Source organism: Nothoprocta perdicaria, unplaced genomic scaffold, assembly GCF_003342845.1.
Source record: "Nothoprocta perdicaria isolate Ctin4 unplaced genomic scaffold, notPer1 scaffold_497, whole genome shotgun sequence".
In the NCBI taxonomy this organism is placed as follows: domain Eukaryota; kingdom Metazoa; phylum Chordata; class Aves; order Tinamiformes; family Tinamidae; genus Nothoprocta; species Nothoprocta perdicaria.
The window spans coordinates 52138-61479 of NW_020455751.1; the positions used below are offsets into that span (position 1 = coordinate 52138).

The 9342-nt window shown below is 69.0% G+C and overlaps 2 protein-coding genes across 2 annotated transcripts in view; both read left to right on the plus strand.

Moving 5' to 3' along the window:
* Nucleotides 1-8838, plus strand: part of ITGA7 (integrin subunit alpha 7) — a 12923-nt gene extending 4085 nt beyond the window's left edge. Inside the window, exons 7-26 of the mRNA XM_026047367.1 lie at nt 627-834; nt 1137-1330; nt 1410-1498; nt 1572-1699; nt 2092-2187; nt 2281-2342; nt 2431-2600; nt 2676-2825; nt 2894-3006; nt 3441-3639; nt 4183-4266; nt 4346-4425; nt 4498-4575; nt 4653-4755; nt 4851-5027; nt 5845-5937; nt 6010-6123; nt 6203-6301; nt 6375-6500; nt 8692-8838. Coding sequence (XP_025903152.1) covers nt 627-834; nt 1137-1330; nt 1410-1498; nt 1572-1699; nt 2092-2187; nt 2281-2342; nt 2431-2600; nt 2676-2825; nt 2894-3006; nt 3441-3639; nt 4183-4266; nt 4346-4425; nt 4498-4575; nt 4653-4755; nt 4851-5027; nt 5845-5937; nt 6010-6123; nt 6203-6301; nt 6375-6500; nt 8692-8838 — 2510 coding nt within the window. The remainder of the gene's footprint in view (nt 1-626; nt 835-1136; nt 1331-1409; nt 1499-1571; nt 1700-2091; nt 2188-2280; nt 2343-2430; nt 2601-2675; nt 2826-2893; nt 3007-3440; nt 3640-4182; nt 4267-4345; nt 4426-4497; nt 4576-4652; nt 4756-4850; nt 5028-5844; nt 5938-6009; nt 6124-6202; nt 6302-6374; nt 6501-8691) is intronic.
* A 267-nt stretch (nt 8839-9105) lies between these two features.
* Nucleotides 9106-9342, plus strand: part of MCRS1 (microspherule protein 1) — a 4053-nt gene continuing 3816 nt past the window's right edge. The window contains exon 1 of the mRNA XM_026047368.1: nt 9106-9112. Coding sequence (XP_025903153.1) covers nt 9106-9112 — 7 coding nt within the window. The remainder of the gene's footprint in view (nt 9113-9342) is intronic.

The window sequence follows — 9342 nt, forward strand, 5'->3', positions numbered from 1 at the left end:
GGCTGTGCTACAGCTAGAAAGGGGTACCCAGGACCCCCCCAGACCCCCGCAATCCTGCTCTGGGCCTTGCTGCTCTGCCCCCTAAATCCTCCCTTCTGCCCCCTAAATCCTCCCTTCTGCCCCCAAATCTCTCCTCTCTCCTCCAAGGGCAGAGCAGGGAAACAGGCCCAGCTGGAGCCCTGGCCACGCATGGGTCCGAGCGGAGAGAGAGAGAGACAGGGATGGGGACGGGGATGGGGATGGGGATGGGGGGGGCAAGGGGCACGTATGGACATCCATCCCATGGCTCTGCATCCCGGGAATGCCAGGGGGGATGCTCCAGGAGGAATGTGCAGGCTGGGGAGCCCGGGGAAAGATGTTTGGGAAGAGATCCTCAGGGAGGGATGCTCAGCGTGGGATACTGGGGGTGGGATGCTCAGGATGGGATGCTCCAGGTGGGCTGTTCAAGGAGGGATGCTCAAGGTGGGATGCTCAGGGTGGGATGCTCCAAGCAGGATGCTCAGGGTGGGATGCTCCAGATGGGAAGTTCGGTTCGGGATGCTGCAGGCAGGAATCTCTGGGTGTGAAGCTTGGACGGGGCTGCTCGGGCCGGTGCCCAGACCCCACATGTCCCCCCACCGGCCCAGGCTTCTCGGTGGACTCGGGCCGGGGCCTGACGCGGCGGCACGAGCTGAGCTTCGTGACGGGGGCACCGCGCGCCAACCACACGGGTGCCGTGGTCATCCTGCGCCGGGACAGCGCCCAGCGCCTCGTGCCCGAGGCCGTGCTGCCCGGCGAGCAGCTCACCTCTGCCTTCGGCTACGCCCTGGCCGTGCTCGACCTCAACGGCGACGGGTGCGCAGGACGCCTGGGGACAGCGCCGGGCTGCGGGATGGGCCTGGGGACACCTGGGGACAGCGCCGGGCTGCGGGACGGGGCTGGGGACACCTGGGGACAACGCTGGGCTGCGGGACGGGGCTGGGGACACCTGGGGACAGCGCCGGGCTGCGGGACGGGGCTGGGGACACCTGGGGACAGCGCCGGGCTGTGCGACGGGGTTGGGGACACCTGGGGACAGCGCCGGGCTGTGGGACGGGGCTGGGGACACCAGCGCATTGATGTCCCCTTCCCCCCCAACTCTTCCCTGCCCTTCATAGCTGGATGGACCTGGCCGTGGGCGCCCCCCACTTCTTCGAGCGCCATGAGGAGATCGGGGGGGCTGCCTACATCTACATCAACCCGGGGGGGCGCTGGGCGGCCGCCACCCCCCTGCGCCTCAACGGCACCTACGGCTCCATGTTCGGCATCGCGCTCAGCGCCGCCGGCGACCTCGACCAGGACGGCTTCAGTGGTGAGGGGGGCGCTGGGGACAGCGCCGGGGGGCTGCAGGTGTCCCGTGTTGATGGCACCGTGTCCCCCCCCGCTCACAGACCTGGCTGTGGGGGCCCCCTTCGACGGTGCTGGCAAAGTCTACATCTATCACGGCAGCAAGCTGGGCATCGTGGCCAAGCCGGCACAGGTGACAGTGCCCCCAGTCCCCCCGGCACCCTGGGGCATCCCCGCGCTCACGGCTGGCGGCCACTCGCGCCCAGGTCCTGGACGGGGAGGCCGTGGGGGTGCCGGCCTTCGGCTACGCCATCGCGGGGGGGCTGGACGTGGATGACAACCTCTACCCTGACCTGCTCGTCGGCTCCCTCTCCGACACCGTGGTTCTGTTCCGGTAGGCGCCGGTGCTGCCGTGGCCCCAAACCTGCGCGTCCCCCTGCCCGGGGGTGTCCCCAGCGCCCTCATCCTTGTGCATCCCCCAACTCAGAGCATCCCAGGTGTCTCCCAGGGCAGAGCACCCCCCTCCCATGGCTTTTCCCAACCCTCCGTGAGGCATTTCTCCATCTGGAGCATCTCCCATCCCAGAGCATCCCTCATCCTGGAGCATCCTCATCCTGGAGCATCCCTCATTCCTGGGCCCCGCCCAGCCCAGAGCATCCCTCATCCCAGAGCATCTCCCATTGCAGAGCATCCCTCATCTCAGAGCATCCCTCACCCTGCTCCCCTTGTGCCCTGTCGGGCAGCCCGGCGCAGGGTCTCAGTGGAGCCTCTGGGTGCCGCCCGCAGTGCCCGGCCCGTTGTCCACGTCTCGCACAACGTAACCCTGACGCCTCCCGCCATCGACCTGGAGCAGAGCAACTGCCGCCACCACGAGGGCGTCTGGTGGGTGCGAATGCAGGGAGGTGGCCGGGGCGGGGGGTCCCAGGAGCCTCCCACCTCATCCCCATCCCCATCCTCGTGCTCACCACCCCGCAGCGTGGACGTCAGCACCTGCTTCAGCTACACGGCCAGCGCTGCCGGCTACAGCCCGCGGCTCAGTGAGTGCGGCCAGCACCGGGGACACCGCGGGGGCTGCGCCCAGGACTGCTCCCCAACAGCACCGTGTGCCCGTCCCTGTGCCCACAGCGCTCGAATACGTCCTGGACGTGGACACGGAGCGGCGCCGCCGCGGCCAAGCGCCGCGCGCCGCCTTTCTGCACCGCCGGCCCGCGGACCCCGAGCACCAGCTCTCGGGGACGGTGGAGCTGCCGCGACCGGGCGCCCGCGCCTGCGCCCAGGCCACCTTCCAGCTCCAGGTGTGTCCCTGTCCCCGTGCCCGCGTCCGGGCGCGCGGAGGGGACACGGGGCTCACTGCGACGCGGTGCCTGCAGGACGGTGTGCGGGACAAGCTGCGCCCCATCGGCGTCACGCTGGCCTACGGCATCCAGCAGGCGCGGGCGCTGCGGCGGGCGGCCCGCGCGGCGCTGCCGCCGCTGCCACCCGTGCTGGGTGCCCAGCAGCGCCGCAGCCAGCGCAGCGAGGTGAGAGCACGTCCTCGCGGGCGCCGGTGCCACCCTGCCCGCCGGCTCAGCGCGTGTCCCCCGGCCAGGTGCACTTCCTCAAGCAGGGCTGCGGCGACGACAAGGTCTGCCAGAGCAACCTGCGGCTGCGGGCGCAGTTCTGCTCCCGCCTGGGCGACGCCGACTTCCTGCCACTGCCCAAGTGAGCGGCGCCGCGGCGCTGTCCCCTCCCCGTGTCCCCTCGCCGGCCTCACAGGACGGCGTGCAGCCAGCGCTGTCCCTGCGTGCATGCCACCCCCATGGGCATGACACCCGTGCCACCCCCATGGGGATGCCACCCACGCTGTCCCCACATGGGGGCCACATTCCTGTCCCCCTGTGCATGTCGCCAGTGTCGTCACCATGTGCATGTCACCTATGCTGTCCCCATGTGCACGGCATCCGTGCCATCGCCATGTGCATGCCATCCCCACGGGCATGCCACCCATGCTGTCCCCGCATGGGGGCCACCAATGCTGTCCCCACGTGCATGTCATCAGCGCCATCACCACGTGCATGTCACCTATGCTGTCCCCATGTGGGTGGCACCCCTGCTGTCCCCACATGGGGGTCACCACCGCTGCCCCCCCGCCGCAGGGACGCCGACGGCACCGCCACCTTTGCCATGAGCGACCAGAAGGACGTGGCCCTGGAGATCCACGTCACCAACCTGCCCTCGGACCCCGCGGCGCCGCAGCGGGACGGTGACGATGCCCACGAGGCCCTGCTGACGGCCACCTTCCCCGAGGAGCTGCCCTACTCCGCCGTGCGCCCCTACGACGCCCGCGCGCCCACGGTACAGCCTGGGGGTGCAGGGACACCCCAGGGGGATCCCGGGGGTGCAGAGAGACCCTGGAGTGTTGGGGTGTCCTGAGGGTGCCCGTTGATGGGGGGACCCCAAGGGTGCAGAGTCGAGGGATGGTGCAGGGCACAGGGCTTGGGGGGTCTTGGGGTGCAGGGGGAAGGTCAAGGAGGGGGTGAAGAGGGATAGGAGGAGTCTCAGGGTGCAAAGGGATGGAGGGACCTGGGGTGCTTTGTTGAGGGATGGGGCATCCCGCGGGTGGCCAGGAATGGGGGGATCCCAAGGGTGACCGACGGGGTTGGCCCAGGGACGGGAGATCTGGGGGCAATTTGGGAGGGTGCAGGGGTCAGTCCAGAGGGTGCAGAGGTGAATCCAGGGGGTGCAGCGGGCCAGTCTGGGGGTTGCAGGAGTCCGGCTGGGCGGGACACAGGGGGTGAGTCTGGCAGGGGGAAGAGGTGACTCCGGGGGGCACAGGGGTCAGCGCGGGGGGCGCAGGGGGGGCAGAGCCCCTGGCCGTGTCCCTGATCCCCCCCGCAGGACAAGCCGCTGCTCTGCGTGGCCAACGCCAACGGCTCCCAGGTGCAGTGCGAGCTGGGCAACCCGCTGCCGCGTGGCACCCAGGTGGGGGCAGCTCCTGTGACCCCCCCCCGACCACCACGGCCCCCCCGGCTGCCCCCCCTGACCCCGCTCTGCCCCCTAGGTCCGTTTCTACCTCATCCTCAGCACGCTGGGCATCACCCTGCAGACGCAGGACCTGGCTGTGGAGCTGGCCCTGTCCACGTGAGCTGCGGGGACAGGGGACGGGGCGGGTGGCACCCCCTGTCCCCCTGTGTCACCTCCCCGTCCCCGCAGGATCAGCGAGCAGCCGGGACTGGTGCCGGTGGTGGCCCGGGCGCGGGTTGTCATCGAGCTGCCGCTCTCGGTGACGGGGTGAGCGCGGAGGGTGACGGCGGGGCGGGGGTGTGGGGGGGACAGGCCCCCGTGGGTGACGCTGCCCGTCCCCGCAGGGTGGCGGTGCCGCCCCGGCTCTTCTTCAGCGGGACGGTGCGGGGCGAGAGCGCCATGCGGCGCGAGAGCCAGGTGGGCAGCGCCGTGCGCTACGAGGTCACGGTGAGTCGCCCGGACGCCTGGGCCCCTTGCTGGGGAAGGAGGGGGGGAATGTCCTCATGCTGTCCCTGCTCATGTCCCCCCGCCTCTCTCTGCAGGTCTCCAACCGGGGGCAGTCGCTGAAGACGCTGGGCTCGGCCTTCCTCACGCTGCTGTGGCCGCACGAGCTGCGCAGCGGCAAGTGGCTGCTCTACCCGCTGCAGCTGGAGCTGCTGGCGCCGCCCGCGGCCCCGGCCGCCTGCAGCCCCGCGGCCAACCCGCTGCGCCTGGCCCTGGTGCGGCCGCCAGCGCGGGGCCACGGCCACCTCCGTCCGCGTCGTGTCCCCCGTCCCGCCTGCGTCTGCAGCGTGGCCCCCAGGCCGTGTCCCTCCGTCCTGCATCCCTCCGTCCTGCATCCCTACGTCCTGCATCCCTCCATTCTGCAGTCCTCCGTTCTGCATCCCTCCATCCTGCATCCCTCCGTCCTGCATCCCTCCGTCCTGCATCCCTCCATTCTGCAGTCCTCCATCCTGCATCCCTCCGTCCTGCATCCTTCTACTGCATCCCTCCATTATGCCTCCCTCTGTCCTGCATCCCTCCATCCTGCATCCCTCCGTCCTGCATCCCTCTGTCCTGCATCCCTCTGTCCTGCATCCTTCTACTGCATCCCTCCATTCTACATTCCTCCCTCCTGCATCCCTCTGTCTTACGTCCCTCTATCCTGCATCCCTCTGTCCATCCTTTTGTCCTGCATTCCTCTGTCCTGCATCCTTCTACTGCCTCCCTCCACCCTGCATCCCCCCATCCTGCATCCTTCTATCCTGCATCCCCCCATCCTGCCTCCCTCCGTCCTGCATCCCTCTATTGCATGCCTCCATGCTGTATCCTTCCATCTTGCCTCTCTCCATCCTGCACCCCTCTGTCCTGCATCCTTCCATCCTGTATCCCTCTATCCTGTCTCTCCGTCCTGCATCCCTCCGTCCATCCTGCATCCCTCCGTCCTGCATCCCTTTCGGACACATCTCTCCATGCCCTCTGTCTCTCTGTCCCCCTGTGTTGTGTCCCCCGTGTCAGGAGCCGCTCCTCAGGTCCCATCGGCTCCTCTCCCCGCAGGAGTCTCCAGGGGAGGCCAATCCCAGCGAGGCTCCGGCCTCGGGTTCCTGGTGGCTGCCGGCAGCAGCCGAGCGGCGCAAAAACATCACGCTGGTGAGCGCGGGTGACACCGGGGGGGACACGTCCCCGCCGCGGCGGTGCCGCTGAGCCCCCCGTGCCGCGCAGGACTGCGCGCAGGGCACCGCCAGCTGCCTGGCGTTCCGGTGCCCGCTGCACAGCTTCGAGCGCGCGGCGGTGCTGCGGGCGCGCGGGCGCCTCTGGAACAGCACCTTCCTGGAGGTGAGCGGGGCCGGGGCGCCGCGGCCGCCCCCGCGTCCCCGCCGGCCACCGCCGCTGAGCCCCGGCCCGCTCGGCGCAGGAGTTCCTGGCCGTGACCTCCGTGGAGCTCGTTGTGAGGGCCAGCGTGTCCGTCACCTCCGCTGTCACCAACCTGGTGCTCAAGGACGCCTCCACGCAGGTGGGGGGGGGCGGTGTCCCCGGGTCCCCGCGGCGGCCCCGCCGCGGCCGCCCTCACCCCGGGGTGTCCCCAGATCCCCGTCTCCGTGTACCTGGACCCCGGCGCCGCGGTGGCAGGGGGGGTGCCCTGGTGGGTCATTGTCCTGGCTGTCCTGGCCGGCGTCCTCGTCCTGGCCCTGCTCGTCTTCGTCCTCTGGAAGGTGAGCGGGGTGGCGGGGACAGGGACAACGGGGACAGGGCATGGGGGTGACAGGGGTGGACACAGGCAGGTGACATCAGGACACTGTGGGGGTGCTGTGCTGTGTCGACAAGGACTGTGTCCCCTCATTCAGCGTCATCCTCGTGCTGAGCCACCCTGGGCCACGTCACCTCATTCAGTGCCACCTCTTGCTGCGCCAAGCCAGTCCCCCGCCCCATGCCGCCTTGTGCCACTCTGTCTGCTAGCTCGTCACCTCATGCCCTGCCACCCTGTGCAATGCCACCCCTTACCACGTGCCCCTCCATTCCACCTCCAGCGTGTGCACCGCCACCCCGCACAATGCCACCCTGTGTGTGTGATGCCACCCCATGCGATGCCACCCGCCCACTGCATGCGATGCCACCGCGTGCAGTGTCACCCCATTCCATGCCATGCCACCCCCCACACTCGCTGCATGCGGTGCCACCCCCTCCACGCGATGCCGGCCCAGCCCATGCGATGGCACCAGGCCCTGCGCTGCTGCCCAGCCTGTCACCCTGTCGCTTCTTCCCCAGTGCGGCTTCTTCCAGCGGAGCAGCCGGGCACCCCCCTACGCCACGAGTTACCACCGGGCCCGGCGGGGCCTGCAGCCCTCGGAGCGCGACAAGCAGGCGCAGGCCTAGCCGGGGACACGGGGGACACGGGGACACCAGGCGCAGGGATGCGGGAGGCACCCGGTGTCCGTGAGGGCTCCCCGGTGCCGGGGCGCACGGGTCCCTCGCGGGCGCGCGAGGGGCTGCACTGTTGGTGCAAGGGCGTGCAGTGCTGGTGCATGAGTGTGCAAGGGGTTGCACCGTCAGGGCGGGGATTTGCAGTGCCGTGGCGGGCGGAGGAGGCTCTGCAGTGTTGGTGCAAGGGTGTGCAAGGCTTTTCAACGCTCAGGGCTGCAGGAGTTGGTACCATCAGTGCAAGGGGATGTACCTTCCACCCCTGTGCAGGTGGAAGGAGGATGGTTGGCAGTGTTGGTGCATGAGTGTGCAAGGGCCTGCAACGCTGGGCCATGAGTGTGCAAAGCTCTGCAGTGTTGGTGCATAAGCATGCAAGGCTCTGCAGTGCTGGTGCACATGCATGCAAGTACATGCAGTGCTGGTGTACACTTGTGCAAGCCTCTGCAGTGATTGTGTACACTTGTGCAAGGCTGAGTGCTCTGCACTGGTGTGCAAGGCTCTGCAGTGTTGGTGCAGACTAGTGCAAGGATACAGTGCTGGTGCACAAGCGTGCAAGGCTCTGCAGGTTTGGTGCACACTCGTGCAAGGCTGCAGCACCCGTGCACAGCTGTGCGAGGCTCTGCAGCTCATGCACACTTGTGCAAGGCTGCAGTGCCCGTGCACACCAGTGCACGAGACTCCGCAGTGCCGGTGCATGAGCCTTGGCGGTTCCCATGCACACCAGTGCACGAGGCTCCACAGTTCCCATGCACACCAGTGCACAAGGCTCCGCAGTTCCCATGCACACTGGTGCACGAGGCTCCACAGTTCCAGTGCACGAGGCTCCATGGCTCCCATGCACAACGGTGCACGAAGCTCCGCAGTGCCGGTGCACGAGGCTTGGTGGTTCCTGTGCACACCGGTGCACGAGGCTCCACAGTTCCCGTGCACACCAGTGCATGAGGCTCCGCAGTGCTGGTGCACGAGGCTTGGCGGTTCCTGTGCACACTGGTGCACGAGGCTCCACAGTTCCAGTGCACAAGGCTCGGTGGTTCCCGTGCACACTGGTGCACGAGGCTCGGTGGTTCCCGTGCACACCGGTGCACGAGGCTCAGCGGTTCCCGTGCACACCGGTGCACGAGGCTCCGCAGTGCCGGTGCACGAGGCTCGGCGGTTCCCGTGCACACCGGTGCACGAGGCTCGGCGGTTCCCGTGCACACCGGTGCACGAGGCTCCGCAGTGCCGGTGCACGAGGCTCGGCGGTTCCCGTGCACACCAGTGCACGAGTCTCCGCAGTGCCGGTGCACGAGGCTCGGCGGTTCCCGTGCACACTGGTGCACGAGGCTCGGCGGTTCCCGTGCACACCGGTGCACGAGTCTCCGCAGTGCCGGTGCACGAGGCTCGGCGGTTCCCGTGCACACCAGTGCACGAGGCTCCGCAGTGCCGGTGCACGAGGCTCGGCGGTTCCGGTGCCCCAGCGCGGCCCTGCCAGCCTCTCCCCCGCAGCTCGGCTTCTTCCGCCGCGCGCGGCCGCCGCCGGCGCTGCCGCAGCACCGCGCCGTGAGGATCCCGCGCGCCCGCCGCCCCGGGCCCGGCCCCGTCCAGCTGCGGCCTCGCGTGCCCGCTGCCCGCCTCGCCGCCAGCCCCGCATAGAGCCCCCCGCCCCGCGGACACCGGGGACACCGGGGACACCGGGAGCAGGGGGGGGCGCGGTGAGACCGGACACAATAAAGAGGCCACCGCCACCATCGTCTCTGCGTCATCTTGGAGCGCCCTGCGTCGCCCGGGACCCCCCGCCCCACCCCGTCCCGGTGCTCGGTGCCCCCCGAGGCGGAGGGAGCCAAGAACGGAGGTGTTGAGGAGCTTGGATTCACCAAGGGGAAGTCATGTCTGGCGAACCTCATAGCCTTCCGTGATGGGATGACAGGCTGGCTGAACAAGGGGAGGGCCGTGGATGTTGTCTACCTTGACTTCAGCAAGGCTTTTGACACCGTCTCCCATAACATCCTCATACGGAAGCTCCGGGAGAGTGGACTAGATGAGTGCACGGTGCGGTGGGTCGAGGGCTGGCTGGATGGCAGAGCTCAGAGGGTGCTGATAAATGGGGCCGAGTCCAGTTGGAGGCCTGTGGCCAGTGGTGTCCCCCAGCGGTCTGTA